The sequence below is a fragment of the Drosophila subpulchrella genome, chromosome X (assembly GCF_014743375.2).
Source record: "Drosophila subpulchrella strain 33 F10 #4 breed RU33 chromosome X, RU_Dsub_v1.1 Primary Assembly, whole genome shotgun sequence".
Lineage (NCBI taxonomy): Eukaryota > Metazoa > Arthropoda > Insecta > Diptera > Drosophilidae > Drosophila > Drosophila subpulchrella.
In genome coordinates, this window is record NC_050613.1 from 13,806,410 (window position 1) to 13,834,404 (window position 27,995).

General features: G+C 36.5%; 2 protein-coding genes across 2 annotated transcripts; one reads left to right on the top strand and one right to left on the bottom strand.

Annotated features, from left to right (window-relative positions):
• Positions 1–5,233: 5,233 nt before the first annotated feature.
• LOC119555848 lies at positions 5,234–6,897 on the bottom strand. Its single transcript, XM_037867479.1, has 3 exons — positions 6,778–6,897; positions 6,628–6,705; positions 5,234–6,572 (listed from the first exon to the last, which is right to left on the bottom strand). Exons 1-3 carry the CDS (start codon positions 6,861–6,863, stop codon positions 5,234–5,236), a joined length of 1,503 nt encoding a protein of 500 aa, XP_037723407.1. The 5' UTR covers positions 6,864–6,897.
• A 10,554-nt stretch (positions 6,898–17,451) lies between these two features.
• Positions 17,452–19,049, top strand: LOC119555849. Its single transcript, XM_037867480.1, has 2 exons — positions 17,452–18,001; positions 19,009–19,049. The coding sequence occupies exons 1-2, from the start codon at positions 17,452–17,454 to the stop codon at positions 19,047–19,049; spliced, it is 591 nt and encodes a 196-aa protein (XP_037723408.1).
• The last annotated feature ends 8,946 nt before the right edge of the window (positions 19,050–27,995 follow it).

The window sequence follows — 27,995 nt, forward strand, 5'->3', positions numbered from 1 at the left end:
CCTACAAAAAATACCTTTAAATGTGTCGATATGCCCATGCATTCTTCCCATATTGGCAGCGAAAAATATCCAAATATTTCACGTACCAAAAAAACTCTAGACAAATTGCTTTTAAAGCCTTTAAGGCATGCTGCAAGTGCAGGACGATGGAAAAAGGATGCGAAGGTTGATCCGCACCAATTTAAATGTGCGCCCAAAACTATGCAACGAAATTTCATATTTCTCTTTCCATTTGCATAAAAGTCACACCAACGAAACCAAAAGCCAAAAAATTCCCTTTTGCTGGGTTTTTTCACTATTTTTTGCTGTTGTTGCTAATGCAAATTTTTTTGTCTAGTTGCGGTCAGGATAAGTGTTTGGTTTCGATGGTTTCCACTGGAGCGTCCTTCACGTGGGGCGTGCATCTCATCATAATTTGAATTATTCATTTGTTTATGCTTTTAGTTTATGTTTTAATTAAACTTGTTGGTTGTCATGGGGTGAGTGCTGTTTTTATTCAAAGGTCGGGGGACTTCCTCATGAAACCCATGGGGCGTATGAGTAATGAATAGTCAGACATGACAGATTTTCGCTAAGATTTATACTTTGGTATTTCACTGGGAAAATGTAAGCTTGGGAATCAATAAATTTTTAAGAATTTCTTATAATTTTAATATTAATTTTTTGCAGTATTTGTATTTTCTTTGTAACACAGAGCGTATGCGTAATGTCATATATTTTTTTTATTTTTATTTTTTAATTAAGAAAGTTATGCTTCTGTACATAAATAAATTAATGGGAAGTCAGGAATTTTCTAAAAGATCGCTTGTAACATTTGTATTATTTCAAGCACACATTTTTCTAATAATATTTTAACTTTAAATATTGAAAAATTAAAGTTGGATCTTCAAAAAAGGCATGAAACCCACAGGCAGGCAATGAAAATGGCCAAGTCGCATTATTTATTGTATACGCATCGGGGGGTATAATACACACATACACACACATATACTCAAACACACACACACTCACACATAGATGGATAGATAGAGCGGAAAGGGGCCAACACAAAATGGCGCTGCATTCATAATGGCGGTTGGTGGTTCGGTCGCTTCCTGTCGACGCTCCGGTTCTTCTTGTCGCAGCGGATGCTTGGCATTTATTGCAGGCGACAATATTTTGCTTTGCCCTGCATCCTCTTAGCGCCTTGCCACCGCCCCCCGTCCCGCCCACTCTCCATACACTGAAAAAAATCTAAGCACTACGCGTTTTTAATACCAAAAATAATTTAACATTTTAATTCATATAAGTGAAAATATACATAAATCGAAGCATCACAAAAAATATTATATCATTTTAAACATTAAACACTTCAATAAAACTAAATGTAGTTAAAGATAGAACATAGATAGATATACAGATTGTAAGCTTTTCACAAAGAATGTTCTGATTTCGGTTTATTATTTCAGATTTTAAAGTCAAACCGTACTCCTTGTATCCTGATCGTCCAGAAAATGTGGCATACTCCTTTATAGTAATTTATAGATTAATCTTTTTTAAAATTTTCAAGAGTTGATTTGTGCGTCTTACCTTGAGTCGATTAAAATTGTTTTGATAGACTGTGTAAAACAAAAATTTTATAGGGCAAATACCAATACATTTGTGCCAGTGCCCTATTTTTGTGTGTGCATCCTGTGTTCTGCCTTGTCATTGTCAGCAGACGATAGAAGCTCGCTGAGAGCCAAGGAAATTTTTACTCCTATTTGTTTATAATAAAGTCACAAAAGAACAACAAAGCACTCTTCGCCGATAGGAAAATGCGGGACGGTGATGAACGGCCACAGGAAGTGACACGTTTGCCAAGCCGATGGATACCCGTAGTCCTGGGAAAAATCGAGAGAGCTGCAGGGGTACCAAAAAAATAACCTAAGGGTGCACTTAATCCAAGCACTCAGAATTTAGCCAGGAAAATTATTGGAAAAAAATGTATCAAACTTGTACATGCATATACAAATAGTTAACAGATAATTTGCTCTTAATAACAAGTTCATAAAATTAAAAAGATTATTCTCTAAAACATGGTTTTTGCTATATCCAAGTAGCAAAACCATATGTGTGTTTACTCTCCTTATTTTTAACATGCAGTTTCTTATCCCATTAGGGTTTATTTATTCCTTTATAAAACTATGTTCATGGCGTTCTCGGAGCAAGCTGATTGTATAAAGCAAAACTCCAACCGAGGATACAGCAAAGTAAACGACTTACTTTGTAATCAGAGCCCTGGATTTAGTGCCGCAACAACATGTTGTCCTGATGCTGCCACACTTAACCCACACAGCCCCCTCCCCCCCCAGAGGAGGTCCTCCCTCGAAAAGGACCTTTTGGCCAACACGTCTTTCCACTCAATGCCTTTTCCAGCACCTTCCCTTGATTTTTCCTTATTTCGCCCGGCTAGCTGGGCCAGCAATTGTCCTGTCCGAAGACAAATTTCATTCTTTGTCCTTGCCGCAGCCAAAGGATTTGTCAAAGCATATGAAGAGACTAAAACTTGTTAACTGAAATCTCTTTTATTTTGCTTCGCTCGCCGGGGAAAATCACTCGCATATGGAGAGGAAAATGCTAGAAAATGCATTTAAGCAAGTGGGCTGAATGGGGCAATGGCGAAGGATTTCGCTGGGCAGCTTAAAAATTGAAGAGCATCCGACGGATTTATCGCAGATTTTCACAACTGAGGTTCGAAATGCCATTTGACACATACAAAATGTTGGGATGTTTTCATCGCAAGAGCCATAACCTTTGTACAAAATATGTTGGAATGTTAAAAGAAATACTATTGGGGATACCTAACAAATCACATGGGTTTTGAAATCAGGTGTCTAAATTCAGAAATAGTATGAATTCTTTCAAAAAGATAATTACACTTTATTCACTGCATATATTCTTATATATCTAAAAGTATATAAGTTGGTATAAATATTTTGGAAAGCTCAACGAACATTAAAATTTGTTGTTTGTTGGCAATAAGAATGATTTACCAATTGTATTTGCAGCGGTTAGCCTTCACGTTCCATTTAAGACATAAGAGACAAGTGTCAAGCGACCACAAGTTGCTTGTTTAGTGTGTTACAAGGGAGCCACAGACATTTAACTCCCCGTATATTGGAGATCCTATTCTAGAGCTCAGAGAACACAGCCCATTGATGATTACCGCTTAAGTCAGTAGGGCAACTGCTGAAAAGGCAAAATCGCCCTATATACCCCTTTACAAGCCCTTGTTGCCAATCCACCATTTCCAGTAAAATGATATATGTTAGTAATTAAAAAATAATTCAGATAAACGATTTTGAAGAAAAACTTAATATCTTAAATGGAATATATGGGACTGTTGCATTACAAATATATTTTAGCATACTTTTGGACACATTTGCTTGTAGTTTTAGAACCCAAACGAATTGGTGGTTTGCGTTTTTATAGTGAAATATATCCCTTTGTTGTTTATCATCTAATATTTTTTTTACTCTAAAATGATATGTATTATAAAATCACTAATAACAGAATATTAAAGAAAAAAAATGTTGGATTGAAATATATTTCACTATACTTTAAGGACCCCTTATTAGCGATTTTCGTAAATTAGTAAAAATGTTTATTATCTCATATTTAGTCCAGTACACGAAGACTTAAATGTAATAAAAATATATTGTTGCATACTTTTAGACACCTTTGCTTGTAATTTTAGAACCCAAATGATATGATGCCTTGCGTTTTTAAAGTGAAACAGATCCTTTTGTTGCTTATCATCCAATATTTGTTTCACAGTAAATTGATATGTATTATAAAATCACTATTTACAGAATATTAAAGAAACAAAAATTTTGGATTGAATATATATTTCAGTATATTTTTAGGAACCTTTGTTAGTGATTTCAGTGAAATAGTGACAGCCATATCATCTAATATTTGTTTCAGTGCACTTAATAAGACGACCCCTGTTGCCACACAACGTGCGGTTGGGGCGACATTGATTGTGGTATTCGCTTTGGTCAAACGCCGGCAATTACATCAATTATTTCGATAATTATCAATTGCAGCCGGGCCGCAAATTAATTGTGGTCGTCTCTTCTATCACTTGCCACTGTTTCTGTGGAGGGAAACTCACGAATATCCTGCCAAGTTAAGTAAAATCTTGATTTTTAAACATTCTGTGGGGTGGGTGAATTCTGTGGAGGACCTTATGTCCTCGTAGATTGAGTTAGGCCTATAAAAGAAACGTGAACCCCTAAGTAAGAAACACAGACAGAAAAACACCCACATACACGCCCACCCACCTGAGCGGGGGTATTTCAATTACTCTACGAAGAAGAGGGTGGATCATAAAGTAATTAAAGTGAAGATAAGAAATTTGGTGTGTACTAATTTAAATTGGAGATCGGGTTGGTTTAACAAATTGCGATTGAAGCGCAGCTAAAAACTGCTAAGAATTTGAGTATTTCTAAAAAAATCTTTGTTTTGGCTGGTATAATTCAAATCATTGTTAGAAGGTTCTTCATTGGTTTTGACTAAAATCTGAGTCTCTGTATTTTTGACAAAATCTGATTCCCATTTTTTCCCCATAAAAAATCAGTTTTTTGGCTGCTATGAAGAAAATAACCCTCAGAACGAGGAATGCTATACCTCGTTGAGCTCGTTGTTTAATTTCCAATCGATAGGCATTCAAACCTGAAAAATTTCCATTTTGCCAATTTTCGGAAAAAAAAAGTGATGTAACCCCTTACAAAAAACGCGAAAATTGGTCAAAAAATTAATTTTTCTTAAAGTTTTAGCTGTACGCCTTGATTTGGCTAAATTACGATCGAAAAACGGGAAAGAAAAATGTAATTTTTGACTAAATTCTAAATCTCGTATTTTTGACTAAATCTGAATCCCATTTTTTCGCAATAAAAAATGAGTTTCTTGGCTGCTTTAAAGAAAATAAAAGTCAGAACGAGGATTGTCATACCACAATAATCTCGTTGTTTAATTTCAAATCCATTCGCATTGAAAATGTTTAATTTTCCCCAACTCTCGCTAAAAAACGTAATGTGACCCCTTTTTAAAATAGCAAAATAGATAGCAATGAGCTCAAAACAGTCCGTCTGTTTTCTGTATGCCTTGATTTGGCTAAACTTTGATTTTTGCTTAAATTCGGAACTCCAAAAAATATTCATATTCATTAATATTTTGTTCATGAGAATTATGAAAATAAATTCTTTATTTAACATTTTCGATATTGGGCCGAAATCAGGTACATTTGCCTCACCATTTCATCCCCCTCACCCGGGGACATGGCATATACCTTAATTAAACCAGACTCTTGGAGTCTGGCTGCCACTCCGGGCATATTCTTGTTCACATAGTGGGCAAAGTTCGTCTCATGAAGGCATAGATCCGAAGAAAGAGAGTGGGCCTTAGCAAACTCCTGCAAGTCGACGCTCCAGGGGAAGAAGGCGCCAGAGTTGAGACGCAGGTGTAGCAGCCTGTGACCCGGATCGAGCTGGAAATTCTCCTTGCCCATGGTCTTGGCTACTATTTCTTGTAGGGCATCGGCTAAATCGTCCTTACTTAGCCCGTCTATTATCATGACTGTGCCATTATCCCAAATCCAGCCTACCTGACTTCCGACTTCGAATCTGACTTCTATCACACCCACGTCGCTTCTGTAGATGGCGTTGTCGAGGCTCTTTACGGCTGTCTCAAGATCCACATGTCTGTGCATCTGCAGGGTACAAAACAGTTTGCAGACCTTCATTTCCAGGCGCAAGCGCACGGTCTCGCTTTGGCGTTCAGCGGGACGTCCTAGGATCCCTGACTTCTGGAGGCTCTGCTCCTGACGAACTGGCAAGGGCGCAAGCACCAACGTTCTGTCCAACTTCTTTGCCGTCTCGGAGCCGTAAACCTCTTTCCACTTGGCCAATAGTCGATTGGCTTCGGGATCCCCGTACTTCCAGGTGTAGAGTTCCAAACTCCTCTCAAAGTCCGCGTTGCGAAGTAGGTAGCTAACATGCCACACGTTCTTGGCGGCACCCACTACGATCCCAGACTTTTTCGAGCTACGGGGCTTCATCTGGTTCATCTGGTTCATCTGGATCATCTGGTAAACAGACTCTGGGTCTGCGGAAGATGGCTTGGCACTCTCCTTAATTACTAGAAGTAGCAGTTGCTCGGAAATGGTCTTATTACAGTCCTGAAGCCACCCCTCAGTCGCGGCCTCATCCTGGGGCCTTGGAGGAACGGATCCTAATCGAACTGGCGTAGGATCCTTTAGTTGCATTTCACGAATTATCTCTTTGTAGTCTTCGGATTCGTCGTCTTTGGATTCGTCGTCTTTGGATTCGTCATCTTTGGATTCATCGTCTTCATTTTTCGCGATCATTTCATGCGACTCCACAGCATTAACTTTCGGTCGGGCCTTCAGTACAATCCATGATTTTGGTGGAGGCATGAGCTCCGCGTCGGATTTCATGTGGACGGGTTCGGTGTTCCCCTGGATACCAAAATATAATACGACACCCTCAAGACAAAACTGGTCTGGCCATGGTTCTGAAATCGGGGCACTACAATGGGTTTTAGCAATACAATGACTTACCTAATTCAGTAAAGAGGGCTTACCAGGACGAAAGAAGTTCAGAGGGGGAGTCTTTTTGCACGGGTTCATTTATTTCTGGACGTTCTACAGGCACTGGGGCACTAAATATATGAAATAAGTGTAAGAAAGCCCATGTGTTTAGCTAGAAATTAAATTATCTGTTCCGTTCCTACCTGTCAAAACACTTGGAATTCCTTCTGCGCTTCTTATGGCTCTTCTTCTTGGGAGTACGAAATTCGACTTTCGACCGACGTGGCATCGTGTGAAGAAAATTATTAATTGAGGTCTTAACAGCTTCAGATCAGGTTGATTAATGAGAAATGTCGAACTGAATTGTCAGACATAACATTTTTCAAGAACTCTCGGCTTGCTGCGTTAGCAATTGTCGTTCGATAACATCTGCTGAAAACCAGAGTTGTCACCCTATTTCCTTAAAAGCAATGGCAACTCTGTAACATTTTGATATAGTCAGTAAGCATTATTTATTTTAAAACCAATTTAGAAAGTATATTTTAGTTCTTATTTCCTTATTAATAGCTTTAGGCATTTACTTTAAAATCTAACAGGAGCCATTTAGGGTCGTTTTCTCAATTGCTGAAATCTTCTGCTGAATTTAAAACCTAGCATTTCAGCCGTTTGGGGAATACCCAGGTTATTTTTCCCGAACATGAGTTTTTATATTGGTTTGGTTTTCAAATAGAATAGTAAGCATTGCATAGTATTGAAAAATAACAAAGAATAATAGCATTTTTGACTAAAATCCTGCATAATGCATTAAATGGTCCGAATCAGGGACCTCATCGAGCTAGTAGCTTAGTTTCCCATTCGTTGCCATTTTTGTCAATTTTCGCAAAAAAAATGTGACGTAAACTTCTACGAAAAATGGGAATTAGTCAAAAAAAGCAAGTTCTTTTAAGTGATTGCGAGTTAAGACCGATTATTAGATATATGACCACAAACCTTTAAAGAAAACACACACTCGCGAACTCTTGAAACCACCCATTCTTCTATAATTTGGCTGGAGTGTAATTTAAGACATATTCCCCTCTTTGTGGCTGTAAATATTTAATATATATTTCCCGGGCCATTTCCGTAAAGCTTTCACCTTAGCATCTAACCTTTCTGGGGCCGAAAGTGCCCACTCCCCAACGGCAATTGGCATAAAAATAAAGCGAAGTCCTCGAATTTCCTGGACTAGCATTATTATTGTTATTAAATTTTACTGCCTTTAACTGTTGCTGCGGGTGCCAGACAAATTAGGGGAAGCCAGGGGATACGTGTGGGTGGTAAAAGGTCCTAGGTCCGGCAGGACCTCGTCCCTTTTACGCACAATGTTTTAATGTTGTGTTTGTGTGCTCATCAATATTTATTGCGGTTCGACTACGTGAGCCGCACACAATCAGCGCAGCTCCACCTTTCGGTCTCAACATTTCTGCAAATATTTTTATTATGCCCGCTACCTGTTCCAAAAAAAAAACCAAGATTCAATTTCAAATGTACCCAGCAAATGTTATTATTTAATTATATGAATATTCAAAGAAATATTTTGACCATATTAAAGATTTAAGATTTTAATTATTTTATTTGCCAAAGGTTATTTCAAGAGATTGCATTGTTTTTGTTATTTTATTGTGTTGCTGATATAATATAATCATGATTGATTATAAATTTTTTTTAAAAAATCTTTAGAGCTTTAAAAACATTTTAAAAGTTTAAAATTATTAATTTGTAGCATATGTATCATGTTAAAAGCATATGGGTATGCACCACGAAATAAATCACAACAAATATTTATTTTTCCACAGTAGTTCCTTCGTCGAGTACAACCATTCTTAAGCACTTAATTTTTACTTATTTTATTTGCTGGTATCGTTTTGGGGAAAAGCGGGGAAATTCTTGGAAAAGCGAGCCAAGTCTGACCTCTGATATATTACCGAGCCGTGGGCAAAAAAAAACAATGAGCAATTGGGGGGGAGGTGGTGAATGTTCAGCGGATGGGGGCGTGGCATTTGCTAAACAAGGCTCTTATTTACTATTCAAAAACTTCAATTACCGCAAAGTAGTCCTCGAAACGGTAATCCCCACAACCGAGTTTCGCCACCGCACCCACCCTAATAATTATTATGCTGATTTAACGCTTTATTTGCGAATAAATAAAACAAAAGTTTATTGGTTATTAAGTCATTTCCGCCCGTTGAACCCCTTGATTTTCCCCCCACATTCCATTCCCTTTTCAAGAACGATTTAGCAGCACGCAGGTTATAAGAAGTCAACCGATTTACGGCTATTGTTCTCTAACGATTTTGGTTTGGATATAGTTAACAGAATAATGACAGAAAACTACGGACAATTAAGTCAAGCTGATAAGGGGATTATATACAGACCTGTATGGTATAAATAGGAAAATGTAACTTTAGATTAAATTACACAGGAAGACAAAATTGAACTTTGAGAAATTTTCACTAACCATTTCTAGTTTTCTATGATATTTGGGTGCTGCGGAGTAAAGTTCCATACAAACTTATTTTTCAACACCTACAGGTTTTTGGTTATGGCTAAGAATAGAAAAAAACTATGTTTGCCTACATAACTGGATGTATCTTAAATATATTCGCTGAAACACACTCTCACCCACACTAATTATTTATTTTTAATAATTGTAGTTATAAAATATTTAATCTCTGACCTGTTTTTTATGTTTAAAATCAAGTTTTTTCTATAAATATTATGCCAAACTTTTTTATTTAAAGGGATATAGGGACTAGCTGGTAAGGGTAAACTTCAACTTCATAGTCCCTGGGCTTTGGGCAGGAGAAACCATTATCCCTGATCCCCAGGATGAGTCCTTCGCATTATTCGCATATATCTTTCCATTGAGTTGGCCACGCGAACAGGCACGAACAAATGTGGCGCATTAAATGCAAATGGCTCTTGTCCCACCTGAGGCGACTTGTGTCCATCGAGGTCCGTGGGTACCCCTGTTCTCCCCCGTTTCACCCTGTTAACCGATTCCCGGATTCTATAATTCCCCTCCAGCAGGGGATTTTGCTAATTAAACACAAATCGCCATAGTTCACAGCGTGTTAGGCCAAGCAAATTGATTTGAACCACAAGAACGGGTGTGTCCGATGCCAGGAGGTCTTGTTTGGTGAACACTGGAAATGGGTCTACAAATCGCGATTTACAAATTAATCTGTTTTAGTCACAATCATACTTTATAATGCCAGAGGCATTTAATGCGGAACAATACATTTTTGAAAATAATATTAGGCTGTAAGGGTTAATTAAAAATTGTGTCAAGTTACTACAATCAGATAAATTGTTCATTCAATTTAAACACAAATTTCAGCATACCTAAAAGTAAGTATTTTTATTTTTCCACCTATTGTGCATATAGTTGGACTTTAATGTAAGTATAAAATTTGGTTAAACGTCTTTAAGCACCATTATAAGTAATAAAAAGAATTCAATATTTTGGTAGATCTATTTTTGTGCAGTGCTTTAGCTTTAATACACTTTCGTTCACCTTTTGGTGCAGTGTAAGACTCTCATTACAGCTAATTAATTCGTTGGCCGCTTGGTTAATTAAAGGCCATGGAAACCGAAGTGGATGCCACAGCTGATGGAGCGGCCATCTCTCCATCCTGCCACGCCCCCTTTCTCCTTTACCTGTCCATTAACCGCTGCCTGTGTAATTGAATACATAGCCACCAATGCAATTTGTCAAAAGAGAAACAAAGTGCTTATTAAAAAAAACTCACTTTACCTGAATGACTTTGTGAAAATATGAACATTAGGTAATTTAAAACTCAAATATCAAATTTTAATGACAAATCAGCAGTACCTTAAATTTGAAAAACGAATAACCATTGCATGACACATTAATGTTTGCTTTTGCAATCAAAACTAAAATGTTTATCACAGTTTTCGCCAACAAAAATATATTTAAGAAACCACAAAAATATAACCGATAAATAAATAAATTTATCAGTTTGGTTATGGCTTCTTTAACAAATAAATCACTTCAGTGTATAATAAACGCTTCTCTTGAGTGGTCATAATTATTAAAAATGCTCAATCTTTAAATGAAACCCTTCTGAATAAAACGGCAGATCTTAAGGAAAGCCTGGTCAAAACCAATTTAAAAATCCTTTACTCGCAGTTTCAACTAATTGGCTCTGGATATTTTTACATCGAATATAATATTATGCAAAATTGGACTACGGCTGCTGTCACCTGTCGAAATATGGGTGGATATCTTGCCCTAATCAAAAATGAAGGGGAATTTAATGCCATTATAGGAAAACTCAAGAAAGATCGGTTTTATTTGCTTGGCCTGAATAATAAAGCTAAAGGCGAGGGCGAAATTATATCCTTCGAAATGCCTTCAACATTTTTAAAATTGTATCCCAAGAAATATGACAACGAATTAAATAAACAGCTTTGTGTTTACCTAAATGACGGATACATGTACGATTACGATTGCCAAAGTGTGACTAATTTTATTTGCCAGGCAAATAATCTAATTTAAATAAATAATAATTCAACTAAATCATAAAAAATCATAAAAGTTACTAAGCATATTCCCTTAAACTTGTAGTTCTACATAAGTAAGGTTTTATAGTTATACCTAGACAGGATAATTATAATAAAATCAAATGTAGTAAAGCAAAACCCCTAGTTTCTCAATAATGTTGGTACATGTTTTAGTTAACTGACGGAGTTTCAGATCTTTTATTTAAGGATCTGCTGAGTTTGATCTTTCCTAAGGCTACTCGTTATTATTAAAGTGCATTTTGGTGATTGTCAGGGAGACAGTAAGCGCGGAGATGGACTGGTCTACTGGCATTGTTCATTTGCAGTCGTTGGCCATAAATCGCCGGGCAACGCGGCGTATGAGTTACGGCACCTTGAAGGATTACGCCGCCGTGTCAGCAATTTTTCATGCATTTAACAATAGGAGACGCCAGCGCCAACACCAAGATGCAGATGCAGTTACAGTTGAGACCATGGGTTGTCCACCGCCATTCACTCAGCCATCCATTCGGTCACCCAGCCACCATTCACTTGCTCATCCAGTCAGTCAGCTGGCCATTCATCTATTGCCTGGATTGATGGGGTAATGCCGTGTGAAAGGCACCCAAGTTCCAGTCATAACTTGGTCAATCCTCTTTTAAATAGAATCTTGTTAAGAGACGCCTTTATCTAATGGTTAAATAGGATGATTGAAACCTTCTGTAAGGTGTGCTTTATTGTAAGAAACTATTAAAGGGCAGAAAAGGGCCATATAAGTATATATCTGAGATAGGCGATCATTTCTAAAATTATAAATTACTTTTTAATATGAATTTTTTATAATTCATGGAATGTTAATATTAGTAGATCATAACAGTTTTGCAATCTTTTTTGAATTTGAGCTGCGGCTTTTTTAAATCCCATATGAAGCTATTCAAAGCGTCTGTAATTGTTTTTCCTGACCCATTGTCTTAGGTTAGTTTTTCTTTTTAAATGTCCTTGTTATTTATGCAATGGCTTGACAAAAGTGCGGAATAGCTGCGGCCATTATGGCTTAATTAAGTTTTGCAACACTAATTGAAACTTGGCCTTGCCTTGACGCCTTAACGTCCCGTCCTCCACCCGTTTTTCATTCGTTTTCCACCCATTTTTCACTCATTTTCCAAGCAAACCCCCCCCCCCCCCATACCTCCGATTCCTTTGGATTCTCCATCAGCAAGTCAACCACATTCACGTGCCTCGGCAGTTTATCTTCACACATTTGTCCTTTGTTCCTTCATTTTGTTTGGCCGGGCCAAAGGACACGCCGCCTTGGTGGCCTTGTCACCCGTCTCTTTCGCACCGCGTAGCCCCCTCTCTCTCTCTATCTCTATCTGGTGTGTTGTTTCCCTTTTGTTGGCTTTTTGATTGGAACAAATGCTTTTCTAATCTCAGCTGGAACCATTGCCTTCTTCGAGCATTTCTTCATCTCGCTTTGCTCCTCCTTGGATATTTCTCATTTCGTTTTGTCGCCTATTTGTCATTGCATTTTCCTTGCACATTTTCCCACAGGCAACACCAATACACATACACAAACACCCGAAACCCCCTCCCCCACCACACACACACAGAGATAGAAGGACATAGATGTCAACACCCACATCTGCTGCAGGCCATCTTCAATAGTTTTCCTCCTTGTCCAGCAAGGATGCACTGGAAGGAAATCCAACATAATATTTCACGGTTGGATTCTTTTATAAAGGTGGCTAAAAGTATCTATCAATGTAAAATAGGACCTGAAGCCAACGGATTCATTACGAAAGATGACATTCCAATTTTCCTTGCCTACTTTTGGGCACCTTTACTAGATTTAAAGTTGTATGGATTAAGAGTCTATAGTCTGCAAATGGTTCTAATAAGTAAAAAAGATATATTGAAAAAATCTACATAATAAATCACGGCTGAATTATTTTATAAATGTGTCTTAAATTATGCAACAATTTAATTGAAGTTGGCGAATCAGTTCCTAAAGATGGCATTTCTTTCTTTCCTGCTTACTTGTATACACATTTAACCAAATATAAATTGTATACTTAAGTCTCTATAATCCCCGAAAGGGTTCAAGAAATATGAAAAAATTAACATAATATTTCACGGTTGAGTTGTTTTACAAAGGTGTCTTAAATTATGCAATAATATAATTTAGGGCCCGAAGTTGAAGAACTCAATCCGAAAGAAGGCATTCCTTTTTTCCTGACATTCTTTATTATGTTCATAGTTTTATGGATTAAAAATAAATATATAAATTGTATTCTGTCTTTATAATAAGCCACTGGTTCCAAATCGAAAGTGAAGCTATAAACCTTATTTGCAGTGTAGAGAAAGAGAAGGCATTTAATGGCCAGCTGTGTTCAGAAAATTTTTAGAAGGCTAAAGGGGACAGTCTATGGATCCGGAAACAAGTTGGGAAGTTGGAAAGTTTCTCCGAAAAATGTTCGATTTCAAAACGGAAGTTTTGCGCCTTTTTAGCTGCAAACATATGTCCTTGCCACAATTCAAAAGGATTTAAGTGCCTGCCATGTGTGCCAAAAATCGATCTATGTCTATTGATAATCTGTGGCATTTCTCCAGTAATACATATTTATCACTAGCTTGCCAAATTGAATTTAAAGTGCATGTTTCAATAAGGAATGGCCAAATAATAATTTAATAACGTTGATTGATTAGATAAAGGATGCAAAGCACAAGTTCGATTTAAATTAATGTTTGTTTGTGTAATGCATACAATGTGTGTTGCAATGTTTTATATAATTTATTAGGCAGTGCGTAGATATATGAATAAATCACAAATTACTTTGAAATAGTTAACTAGATAGATAAACAGAATAAATGAGGTGCTTAGGTAATTTTAATAGGGATAAAATCAGGAGTAAGACAGTATTAAATGCACCTATCTCTAGTTTAATTTGTGTTAATATTTTGAAAACATTTTCAATATAATAGACTTGAAGTACAAAACCCCAAATGGTTTATTTTATGAGCACTTGGCCCCCCAAAGAGCCAATCGTCTCCCATTCGAGCCATTTCACATCCACTTAATCACCTTTCACCGGTGCTCGTTTATCAATCGCTTTTATTGGGCGACTGGGGCAAGTATGTACCATCTAAAAATCAATGTTTGATGATTCCGTAGGCCTTTTGCACTTAATTCTAAGGGGAACTTTAAACCGAGATCTAATGTTGAATACATATCGAGATGCAGGAACAAAAGCCTCGGGGCAGACATTCGACTCCGGTTTACCCAGCTCCTTCTCCATTTTCCATTCCATTTCATTTTTCTCACAAGAAAGCCCCCATCGCTTTCCATTCCGACTTGTTCATTTTTGGTAAAATCCCAAAATCATATCCCACACACACAAAAATCCCGGAGATGTGCACATATATCCGAGCCATTTGGACATTTGGTAGTCTCTATAGGTCGCATTGCATTTTAGTCACGTACCGACGGAAAAGTTATCGAAGATTTAAACGCACGTACATGGGGCCAAAGAAAACTCAGACAGTGCGTTTCAGTCGATTCATAATTTTTCCGGCTAATATAGAAAATATTTAAATGGGAAATACCACTTAAGTGAGCTAAAAAACCCACTTCGGACGATGGGGATATGGGAATATGACAAACTATTAGAAATCATTAGGGTTTGAAAATCAATTTAAAAGACTTTAAAAGTTTTCTGTGGCAATAAATCCCAAGGACCTATAGCATAACTATATATATATTGTTCTTGTTTATTTATTGAATATTTTACTCAAAGGCTATCTTTTGTTTGTATATTAAACCTAATTTTCCCGAACCGCACCTTACAGTGATAAGGAAAGATGGGGAATACCAGAAGACGTCATCAAATGCCGTGAGTTATTGTAAAACGTCGAGTTCTTCAATTGCGACTCTAATGCGGACGGGAATATATCGAGGATGGGCGAAGAGTGGAGATAAGCGGGGAAAGCGGAAAATGGAAAACTCCCCAGACTCCCGAAACGATTTGCACGTATTCAAAGAGAGAGAGGGAAAAAGTGCCAACTGTTTTGCTTGTCAAATTGAAATTAAAAGCCAAAATGCCTCAACTTGGCTGCTCCCTATTCACCCCTCCTCTATTTATATATATATATATATATATATATATACCGCCCGATCAACCAGCGTTCCCCGTGGAAGTCATAGATATAACCTTTTTATAAAATCAATAAAACCAAATAAAATATACAGAGGAGTATCTGCAGTCGAGCGGCAAAGGCACATTCAGAGAATTTTCAAGTGATACTATTTATTAAATTTTATATAATAATAAGAACTATGTCTAGTATGTGGTATGTATGTATGTAAATATTTGTATATTTTACTTTGATAATAAATAATAAAATTACTAAACTTATATATTTTTATAGTTAGGGATTTGATAATTAAAGAAGTTAGTAAATGATTGACTGCTTAAAAGAATGAAGAAAATTATAAAGTGTTCCAGTTTTGGGACTGATCTTACTGATGATATAATTTCAACAAAGCTTTCGATTTTTTGGTGATTTTTTCGAATAGTTTTGCGTAATTTCTTCGAGTGCATTATCTGGGCACGTAGTCAGTTGTGGATTCCTTGGCCTCGGGAAGGGGCCAAGTCCCCGGACTCAGACGCAGAACCAGACCGAGCCAAGACCCGTGGCTGTGGTCAGCTTTCGGGGGATTGTGATACTTCTGCGGTCGCGTGACCTTTGCCCTCCGCCCTGGGCACAAAGAACTTGCAACAAATTCGAAAGAATGTGGCAACAACTTGAGGTGCCAGTGGGGGATTCTCCGTGTCTCGGTCAGTAGTCAGTGATCGGATTGGTCCAGTTGGCCAGTTGGTCAAGGGGTTCCTCGACTTTATTCACTGCATTCGAAACCTGCGTGTGCTGCTGCATTCAACTTGGCCCTCTTCCCACATTTTAACTCTAGTTTATCACATTTATATGCCATTTACTTGCAATTCATTGAGATGTTTTATTCAATCGAGTGTTGTAAAAGTCATGCAGTTAATTTCTTAATTTCTGAAAACCAAGAAAACTTTGAGTTGATTAGCAAATTAAAGATAAGAGCATTTTGTATTGTTTCTTTGTATATTTTTGCCAAAATATTTCTTTGTTGAATAAAATGTTACTCATTTAAAAAAAATTATTTTCGCAGCATTTAACTTTGAACTCTTTCCACATTTAATTTTTAATAAATATTTATCAAATACCTACAATTTATTGAGTTTTTTTTTCCATTTAATAATGTTATATTATTTACAATTTGGCAAGTTGAAATAACTTAAAGTTGATAAGCAAATTAAAGATAAATGTATTTTGTATAGTGTTTTTATTTCTTGTGGTTTATCAAAATATTGCTTTGTTTTAAAATGTTACTCATTTTAAAAACATTGATTACGAAGTGGACAGCTGATTTTAATATTCATTAGAATTACATAAGGTAGAATTTCATGTGTTTTTCCTTACGTTTCCTTGAGTTGAAGATATTTTTCCTGAATTTTACACATGTTAATTTGCCCCGTGCTCGCTCATTTGGCCAATTGCCTTTCGCTGCTTTGCAATTCATGTTCCAATCGTTCACTCGTCCATTTGCTCATTCATTGATGATTTAAGTGCCGTTTCGGCTTTCGACAATCCTGGGGGATCCTGCAGCCCCCGAGGCCCACGAATTCCCCACATCCCTCCAGTCCCCCAGTAAAATGCACCTCGCGGCCTGCGAAGCCAGTTTGCCAATTATTCATGCAGCCTAAACACAAAACAGAAGCTGCCTATGTGTGTGTGTGTGTGTGTGGATGGGATGGTGTGTGTGAGATAGCGCGCGTGTGTGTGTGTGAGGGAGTCCATGTGGGTGCAATTAAACCAAACTGTCTCTCTGTCCATCTGGCAGCCTCAACTCATCTCCGCTTCCGCCGCTGAGCACTGCGAGAAATAAGTATCATCTTTATACATAAAACTGCCTTTAAAGTAGTCTTGATTTGAGACTAAACTTAGTTTTATTCTTACTAGTATATGAAATAAAATAAAGCTGTGCTTAAAAAATAGGAATGGAAAAGTATTTAGGCATATCTGTTAATATCTGAATATTATAAATTCAAATAACTACAAGTCTAAATTTATATAGCAAAACATATGAGTGTTTTCATACTATCTTCAAAACAAAGAAACAAAACAAAGACATATTTTTAAACAAAGAAACATTTGGTAAAGCCACAAAAACATGCGATTACAAAACTGATTATGTTCCATTATAAAAGCGTGTTTAATTTTTTTAAATGTTTATTCATTTTTCAAAAATGTGGCAGCCTGCAGCTTTTTATTTGTGCCTCCTTATTGTCGTGCATCAATCGTTGGCCGATTTCCAAGATTTTGAAATCCAGAAAAAGTTGGATGGGATTAGAGATCAAAACACAGCTCTTCAGGAATCCCTGAAGACGATAATAACAAAAGAAGACTTCGAGACGAGATTGCAGGTCTTACAAAACCAGCTGGATGGTGAATTTCTGACGCTTCAGACCCGTTTCAAAGAACTTCAGAACAAACTGCCTCAGAAAGGCAATTCACAACATATCCCTCCGAAGTTCGAGCAAATCGGCTCGAGATATTTTTATATAGAAAATGATATTATTCAGGATTGGGCTACAGCTGGAGAGACCTGTCGCCAGATGGGCGGTTATTTGGCATCCATCCAAGACGAAGTGGAACTTAATGCCATTAAGGAAAAACTCAGCGCAGACTCCTATTACTGGCTTGGCATTCACAATCGGGGCTTAAAGGAGGACTTTATGTCATTGGCCTCCGGAAAGCCGGCCATATTTTTGAAATGGCACATCGGATATCCCAGAGGTTACGCTGAAAATGTGAACTGCGTTTGGCTTTCCAACGGCGAAATGCATGATTTCTATTGTACATATAAAACTTATTTCATTTGCCAGGCAGACAAGGAAGTATAGAACAAAGTCAACTGAACCTAATATCATTATAATAGCCCAATAATATTAAGTCGTATTAATATATACAATATTTTTATAATAAAAACAAATACAAAAGTTATAAAAAGGTTTTCCCAATGGTCTTATTTGTATAGTTTCAAAGTCTTTGTATATCAGATATTTTGAAAAGGTAAAAATGTTAGGTAATTTCCTAAATATCCAAGATAATTTTTGTAGTATTATATAAAGCTTCTAAAAAGTATTTACATTTATTTTTTAACATATTTGTAGTCAACATTTTAATATATTTTAAATATTTATTTAAAAAAACCTTATAATATTTTAGATTATAATTAAGAGTTAGACCTTTTTTGAAATTTCAATTAAGCCAATTGATTTCAGTGTACTTCTGCCGTCTTGCGTTTCTGTTGTTTAGCTGCGTTCGCGCAATTTTCCCATTTCCCGTTCGCTTATTAATGAATTTTCCAATAGGTTCTCTGGACAAAGGGAAGGGGGTCTCGAGGGCTGGGATTTGGGGAATGAAAGGGGGTCGAGGACTCCACGTCCATGTGCTGCTGAAATATTGGTCGCACTTAGACTTATTGTTCGGGCCTTGGCCATTAAATCATTTAATTCCGACGGCAGACAGATGGTGAGCAAAATACAGACGAAAGTCTAGAGACATCTAGCCATACGTTTTCATTTTGGAAAAATATTACGGTAGAAGGTCCAGCTAAAACACACAATTTATGATAGTATTTTTTAAAAGGTAATACGTATGCAAACTAGTTAAAAATATCTTTATTTTATTTTTAAATAATGTATTTATTAACGCAAAAATATATTTCATATTGGCTGTTTGTTAGAGTTAAATTGAATTTTATTCTAAGACTTGCGATCTCCATTATCCATTATCCAGAGGAGCTGGAACTCCAACTCAATCAGCGACCAACAACAGCTAGAGGCAATGTGTGCTTTTCTTTTACCACGCTTTTCCGCACCCGTTTTTCCACATTTTCCAACCCTGTCAGGCGCAGCTTCTCGGCAACTTTCAATTGTTTGGGGAATTCGCAGAGAACGTTTTCTGCCATTAGTTAAGGTTGAGGTCGATTGTTGGCTGAAAAGGAGGCACACACGGAAAAATAAATAGTAAATAACTACAAGCTAGGGCTTTTAAATTGTTTTTAATGGCTTAAGTACTGCAAAACATTAACTTTTAATTGTCAAGCATCAAAAAGTATATCATCTTCATTTGACATAATAAAAATACACTTCTTAGCCAGCTAAAGATTAAATAATATCATTGAATATGGATCTTTATTATCATATAACCTAAAAGATAACATATTTTGTTGATTAAATATTTATGTATTGGATAGAAAATTATAGCTTAATCTATTTAGATTTGAATAAACATCTAATGAATAAATACAAATTCACCAATATTTACTGTGTAAAACATGTAAGAAAAGAGGTGTAGAAATCGGCGAGGAAAATGGGGGAATCCCCACTTGAGTTCTCGGTTGTGTGTTAACGTTAATGCTGTTAAATGTTAACTCTGGGTCGGTAATGTATGTTTGATAAGTTAATTTTCGCCGTTAGAAAGGGCAAGGGGAATCGAAGGGATGGCCGGGAAAACTGCCAGCTTATCATTAAAGGCATTGGAAACGATTCCTTGGCTCGAACACACAGCCAAAAGGACTCCCACGGCAACAAAGCCATTAAAGCGCTTTGTGTGGATGGTTCAAGGGGGCGGGGGAAATGGGCGAAAAACTGGGGAAAACTGCGGGAAAACTCGGGATAAACTGGGGGCATTCAAAGTTACAAAGACGCAGGACCTTCGCCCCCCTGACCCCAAAATAATAACCCCCATTCAGTCACTCATCGTCATTGATCCAATCATTCATTTTCTGTAAGGGGTCGAAAGGGCAGGACAGTTTGATTGCCCAGTAAGTGGGTGGAGTAGGGAAAATGGGGAAAAGGATGGGAAAGTCACCAGGCTGACAGTCAGTCATCCATTTGTTTAATACAGTGGTTTTGCCTTGTTTGAAAATATTTTAAACTACATTTTAAATACATTCCTCAGACTTAAACATTTTAATTGAATTTTAATGTTAAGGTCATCCCTTAAAAGGGGAATATTCATGAAAGGAACCATCGTGATAGAAATCTTTCAGATTAATCCTATTAAATAATTTCCTAAGTTATTAATGTTCAATTAAAATGATTGAAATGCTAAACATTTGAGAGAAAATAAATATTGCGCATACGCAATGTGTGTTATTTTTCAACATATTTTAACAGTCCTAATTAATATTTCATCAAAGATTAAAATGTTGTGTATAAAATTTGTTAAATACGAAAATATTTATTTTATTTTATTAAAAGGAATAGGAATAAAAGAACACATTCGTTATGCGCAACCCCATGCCAATGTGCGAGTGTCTATTGTAGTCTATAGATGATTTGTTTTATTTTTATTTGATTTACTTCGATTTCTTAGAACGCTTTACGATTTTGATTTGCGCTCGTTGTGTTTGCTTATGAAAGTGCTACTTACAGCGCAACAATGGATGCCATATCGGAATCCCCAACCATTCCGGAATAACCGCAGTCCTGGAACCCTCTCCAATATGCCAATGCCAGGACGAAAAAGGGAATCAGGATGAGGATGAGGAGGAGCATGCGGAGGACGAGGTCGAGGAAGGACCAAAACGAGGACCAGGACCAGGAACAATATCCACTCCCCCGCCGAATCCCAAGTGGCTGGTGTCGTTGCTCGCTTCGCTTCTGTTTGGGTTCGGTTGGGTTATGGCTTGGCTTTTGGCTGATTACACTGCTCGAAAAAATACCTTCTTGCTATGACACTTCTTAAAATTAAGTCGCATATTCTATTTACTTAAATACGTTTGATGCTACTTGAATTAAACGAATTTGAACACTTTTTAAATATTTAAAAATTAAATTTTAAGCTTCTTTTTAATGGAGATATATGTGGTATTGAGTGTGTACCTAATTAAATATAATAACCTAAGAATAAAGTTATAGATATATTTCAGACATGCTTAACATGGATTTTTAAAACAGTGTACTTACAATATTTCTTAATTCAGAGGACATAGTTTAATATAAAAATTAAACAAAGATACATAAAATACATAATTTATACATAACATTTATAATTTATTTTAAATATCAATATCAACAATTACCAAAAAGGTAAATAACATACCTACACACATTCCCTAATTCCTAATATATTTTTTTTTTGATTTTAAATATATTTTTACTTTTGATTTCCAGCTCTTTTGCACACTGATTCTTTCAATATACCATAATTAATATATTTGTTACTTCGATAACTAATAAATAAGGATTTTTACTGTGTTCGGACTTATTGTAAACTGTAATCAACAGTGTAGGGCTTTCGTTTGGTAGCTGGCTTGGCTTGTTATGTAATCAATGAAATTACTTTTTAGTTCAAGGCGAGCCAATAGTGTTGCAAAATGAAATTATTGCCGAGGAGGAGGAGGTCCTGGCGCTTTTTTCCGGAGCTTGCTAATGAAGTGTTGCCAAGATTGGTGGGCGGAAAGGGGGCGTGAGATATTGGCGGGACATGCCAGCTCACATTTTTCAGTTATTTCAGTTCAGTCTCAGTTTCAGCACCAGTTTTAGTTCCATCTGAAGCTCCAGCCCCAGCTCCAGCTCCAGCTCCTCTTTTTTTTCCGGTTGGCTTGGGTGTTGCATACATTTGCGCTTAATGGCTTTGGGGAATTCCGATGACGTTTATAGTCGACGGCAGCCGGAGCTCCTGCTCCTTGGATCCTCGGGGAAATTTGCTTTTAAAAGTTTCCCGCCCCGTCCCTGTTCTCCTCCTTTGAAAACACTTTAAGCCCGGCTCAGAATAAATGGCAAAGAAATGGCCTGGACGTAAAGTAAGGCACAATCCCTGCCCGGACAATAACTCCTTGATGGTCAATGATTTGCTGATGGATGATCTTCATTTTATCCTCGGCCTGGATGATGGCACAATACCATAGCGGAGATTGTCAACTTGTCGAGATGGATTAGGGACAACGGAAAAAAGGATGCATCTATTAAGTTTCTTTAAACGGCAAATGAATTTGGATCTATGCAAAATCCTTTTATATTTGTGAACAGTTGTGCAGCTGTACATTTATTTAAGCTTTACTAAATCTAAAGAGTTTATTTACTTATTTATGTATACCAAATTATTGATTAATCAGCGACGATTTTATTTTAAAGCCCCACTTATGAATATATTATGAATTTAGCACATCACTAATTTGTTTGTCTTCCAAAACATTGATGAACCTGGGGCAAAAGGCACATAGTTTATTTTAAAAATTTAAATATAAATCCAAATATGTTATACCTAAAATATATTTGTTTATCAAACTGAGCAGCTTGCCTACTCTCAATACAGTATTAATTCTAAATGTGGAAAAAATATATATGATAGTTTTAAAACTAGAAAACTAGAAAACTAAAACAAATTGTATTAAAACAATTGCCTAAAATTTTTTTATTTTCATTAACACTTTTCTTTGGGACATTATTACTAGGCTCCTTCGGTGGTTCACTGTACTGAAAACCGTGATGCCTGCCTGTCCGGATGATTGACTCCGGCCGCGGGGATTTCCGTGGAAGGATGGCGGAAGGATGCCTGCCAGGCAGGTGGCTGGGTTGACAGGATGCTTGACAGGAGGTGGAGTCGTCGGAGGAGGCAGGCAGTCAAGGGTTAAGCGGGTCACAGCCGGTTGACAGTTGCAATTAATGCGGCAATTGCAGTTGAGTTTTTGTGCCAAAGATGATGCAGCGTCATCAGCAGATCGATGCAGCGGTAGGAGGAGTTGGTGGAGTAGGAGTAGGCTCCATGTCCATGATGGTTATTCCCAGTGTACAGCTCCTCCTGCTAATTGGCATGCATCATTGCATCGATGACGTTTATTAGCAGTGCTCAGACACACTCGAGGGAAGGATGGTGGGGCCAGTGGGCTAGTGGGCTAGTGGGATGGCAATGGCACTCTCTGATGACGTTATTGTGTGCGCAGTGCGGCAAATTAACTTAATTTGATTTAATGGGCAACGCGAGCCCCGGCTGGCGGATGGTTATAATTGCGATCGGGGGTTTGAGTGTGTAAGTCGAGCGCTTCGAGAACCCAAATGCCAACAATGCAGTTCAATTAAAACACAGCCTAATTGCCAAAGACTTCTATTTGGAGAACCATTCACTTGAATTCACAATGCCTCTTCACACCACATATTCCATATATTTTTACAACAATTTCATTTGTCACTTTGCAAATTAATACAATTATTTTATATTTATTTACTGTCCACACATTTTTTCATTATCGAAATATATATGACAAGTAAATTATGGTACATTGGTGTCTAAAAGTATGCAGTGCAAATATAGTTGATGATATATTGTTGCATACTTTTCAACACCTTATAAGTGAGCTTTGTGACACCTCTGATTAATTTGAATTTATTAATCAAAAAGAAGACCTACAATTTATTTTGGTTTCTAAAAATTTGTTTTTAATTTGTAAAAGCTGAGATATTTTCATCTGATGTGTGTTTGAATAATAATAAAGCTAATATAGCCATTACCTCAGCGGTTTATCTAGTCATTTATGATTCTTTTTGGCCACACCGTGGAATTCCATCAATTGACACAACATGCGATCCCCCAAAAACAAGATGGGGCTTCATTAGCCCGCGAGATGTAAACACTGGCTTGGGCTGCCCCTTCTCCTCGGGGTTATGTAGATGTGGAAATGCTTACATGTCGTATTCTTTGGGAACTGATTTAGCTGCTGTCGCTTCTTGTTCCACTCGTTGTCGTCATCGGGTCGAGTGGCAGCATTTAATGAGGTGCAAATGAGCTTGTCCCGGCATCAGCATCAGCTTCATCGCACCGTGTAGCCCAAGGAGCCAGAGTCGCGCACTTTAAAAAGAAATTAGCTGCCAGGAGTAGGCCAAGTGGCAGAGGACCCAAGGAGCGCCCGGCTCAAGAGAACACTGTGCGAAAAAGTCCTGCACTTGTCGCAGTTCTAGATCGGTAAATACTACACATAATTTGAATATTTCTCAAGTGAAATTTTTGCTTGGTCAAGGGTCACCATGATTTTTTTGTATTGATAACTTCTACTCTGTTATTTTCTAATTTCTAATTGTACATTTTTAATGCTTGCATAATTGAATTAATAATTAAACGTTGAACATGTTTTTCCATAAATATTTTACTTATTAAATTGCATTTACCTTAAATTTAGTATCATTTATTTATTTATTAATTAATCGGCAATGGATAACTCTTTTCTGGCTACAATCATTAACTTAAAACTATATACAAACATTATTTAATAAAAATTCCATATATTGAACATATTTTATATTTAAGTTAAAGTAACATGTTAATTTTATAATTTAAAAGCAATATTTTTTAAAATTTCAGTTCTTTAGAAATATATATTGGAAATATTTGAAAACATATTTAATATTTAAGTAAAAGTTATATGTTTGGGTAATTTTATAATGTCGGATCTTTAAAAATATATATTTGAAATATGTAGTGGGTAATGAGAAAATATTAAATGTAACTTTTTTAAAATTATTAAAAAAAAATTTAATTATTAAACATCACGAATTATTCTTTTATAAGATTTGAATTAGAATTTTTCTGAGTGCTCTTAGTATCGAGATGAGTGGCAAATGTTGTTGCTAATTTCCCCACTTGCTCTGCTCTTGTTTTTTTGTTTTTCTTTAACTGTCTGTCTGTCTGTGTGTCTTGTAAATTTTACATATTTTCTATGAAAATTACCATAGACACATGGCCGCCGTCCCGCCCCCTTTCGCCGGCGGATGGGGGTTCCTCAAATGCCGGGCACGTAGTCGTGGGTGCACCCACTTAACATGATAAGCGACAAGACACCTAACATGTTCAACACGACACCTTCACGACAGCGACGACGGAGGACCCCAGATCCCCGGATCCTTGAGGGCCTGAAGATGGAACGGGTATGTCAGGGTGGCCCTGGATCCGCAGGGGGCGCATGACGCTGCAGGAGATGTGGGTGCTGAGTACTCAGCTCGTTTATGGCCAAGACTTTGATTTCATGGGGGAAATTTGCCACGTTTATAGGTACAAAAATATAATAATAACACTTGAGAGCTTTATTGCTCTAAATTTGGAAGATTCTATCGAATAATTGTGAAATAGGCTATTCAAAAATGTAATTGAACAAGATGGTTATATATCGTTGCAAAATTGAAGCATACATATATGGATTTGAAATATATGTTATCCTTTTATCAATAAATTTATTTCACTTGAAAGCTTTACTGCTTTGAATTTGCAGATTTTAAAGAATATTTGTCAAATCAGCCAAAGAATCATTTCAGAATTATCAAAATTTCAAAGACTAAAGTATATAATACATATTCAATAATGTAATGAAACAAGATAGTTTTGTATCAGATGAAAATTAAAACTTTTAAGGTTTTGAAATTTCAATTATATTTATTTTTTATGTGCTTACTGTAATAAGTAAGCCTTACTGTAAGTAAGCCTAAGACTTATGTAAGAAATTTTGAAATATAATTGTATAAAAATATTGAAGAATGTATTGGAGCAAGACGGTTTTGTGTCACAGCGATATTAAAACTAATAAGTATTTGCTATTAATTGCATATTTATTTTAATAAATTAATAAATTCAGGTTCTATTAGTAGAAATTCTTAGCCTAATAGTAATATTTTTATAATAAAAATTAAATCATTTACTTACATTTTAAATGTGATTTAAAAGTGACAGATATCTTACAACTCCTTTTACGCGGAAAAACCCGGGCTATCTCAGCGGGAAACTTGAGATTGCTGGCGTTGAAGGGTTTGAGGTTTGTGCGTCGGTTTTCTTGGGTGGTTTTGTAGGGTTATTTGGGTGGTGGGTGGCGCACCAAAAGGTGTCCTTGCCACTTTCCCCTGTTGCCTTCTTGCGGCTTCTCTGTCTGCGGCAGGACTTCTGCGGAATAAACCCGCCCACATGTCATATTAAGACAGTGTCCTGGTGAACGTATGCGACATTAGTTGCCACAGCATTTACACTCGAAACCCCTCAAAAGCCCCCCAAAACACCACGGCTGCAATTATCTATTTGCGAGAAACATTTGCAAACAATTTTTGCCTTTGACTAATTAGCGAGCTTTGTATATTCCCCACATTTTCTCTACGTAAAATGGGTGTTTACAAGCGCATTGAATAAATAGCTTGGGAATAAGCAGCTAAAGTGAGTAGAAATATTTTACAACATTTAATTAAATTAGCTTCAATCTATACAAAAAGGTTTTATTATTAAAAAAGTTTATAAACTCTCTACATAAAGCAAGATTCTATTGAAGCATCCAACGAGCTTACCAATATACTAAAGACATGTTGTACAATAGTTTTTGTTATTTTAAAATGTTTGAGCTTGTTAATTTAATGATTATCGAAATGTTTTGTTCTAAGCTTGTTCAAGATTTAAGTTTGCCTGACTGCAGACCTTGTTTTGAAATGGAAAACAATTAAATTGAATCGATTGAAATATTACACATACGCCTCGTTGGCGCATTTGTGCTAAGGAATTTATTTGCAACATATTTTGACCATAGATAATAGACAAACACTAAATAAAGTGCACTGACATACAATTTTGTGGGCCTGCAAGACGATTTTCTAATTATTTTTCGCAATGGAAATTTCCATCGACTCGACTTTTTTGGCACGTTGTATTTTCTTTTTTTTTCGAGGGGGGTGGAAAATGTACGGTCAGCTCCATAAATTGTCAAACCACAATGTGGGCGGTGCAGTGGATAACACAAACCAAGCCACAAAACGATTGAATGCAACCGCGTAACGTTTTGCCACTTTTTACACTTGTCTACAGTATTTTAAATATACTTTTGCGGTCAGTTGTTGGTGGGCCGAAAAACAAGAGCAATAAAAAATAAAACAAAAACAATAGCCTTTAATTTAAACGAATATTTTTTACCCACTGTGAAAAGTGCGTTTAAAAAAACTAATGTGTTTAATATTTGAAAACATTGCAATGTACTTTGGTTATTTATTTCTAAATTTTCTTGTGCTATTAAAATACTAACTATTTTATTTAGTTCTAATGCGATTTGGGTCATAAAATATTGCATCAGCCAAATGAAAAATATTTTAATACATTTGTTTCATTTTAAAAATGTTAAAGGATCTAAAATCATGTTTAGTTGATAGCACAGCCTGCCATACTCTTATTTAAATATTAAAAGCATTTTTTCTATGCCCGTAAACCCTTGATACCCTGTACTTCGTGAAACATAACCACCGTGATATGTACAGATCGAAATGTATAAAAACCACGTTACCTTCAAATATTTGCCGCTGGGGACATTGCTTTTTTATGTTTTTTGTCGTGTAGCTTTAAGCTACACAAATTGCATAAGGTCGGGTTTTTTTTTTCGGGGGAAAATGGGTGGGGAAGCTGACGAGTCAATGACTCGGAATGAACACCTTTAAGCCGCTTAGAAAATTGCAATGCCCAAAAATCACATCACAGCGAAGCGGAGCAGCCAGCAACAACAATGGTTTGTCATTTTTCCAGTTGTCAAGGGGGAAGGCATTGCATATGCACTGAGAAAAAACTGTGCTAAAACTAGATAGTTTATGTTTATAACAAATAGTTTTTGAAAAATGTGTTTGTATATTTTTAGTATTTTTTATTTTATTTGAATTTTTGCCCGAGTATTTTAAAGTTTACTTAACATTAAAGTAACTTTTAAGCACATACATATTACCCTTACTTAAAAATTATGAATAATAAGTCTAATAAGTCTTAGTTTTCTAAACAT

Excerpts from the sequence above, each read along its gene's own strand:
- LOC119555848 (XM_037867479.1), bottom strand. The coding sequence starts at position 6,863 with ATGCCACGTCGGTCGAAAGTCGAATTTCGTACTCCCAAGAAGAAGAGC. Across the intron at positions 6,706-6,777 it reads AATTCCAAGTGTTTTGACAG|TGCCCCAGTGCCTGTAGAAC; the intron begins GTAGGAACGGAA and ends TCATATATTTAG. Across the intron at positions 6,573-6,627 it reads TCTGAACTTCTTTCGTCCTG|TGCCCCGATTTCAGAACCAT; the intron begins GTAAGCCCTCTT and ends AACCCATTGTAG.
- LOC119555849 (XM_037867480.1), top strand. The coding sequence starts at position 17,452 with ATGTGGCAGCCTGCAGCTTTTTATTTGTGCCTCCTTATTGTCGTGCAT. Across the intron at positions 18,002-19,008 it reads GCACATCGGATATCCCAGAG|GAGCTGGAACTCCAACTCAA; the intron begins GTTACGCTGAAA and ends CATTATCCAGAG.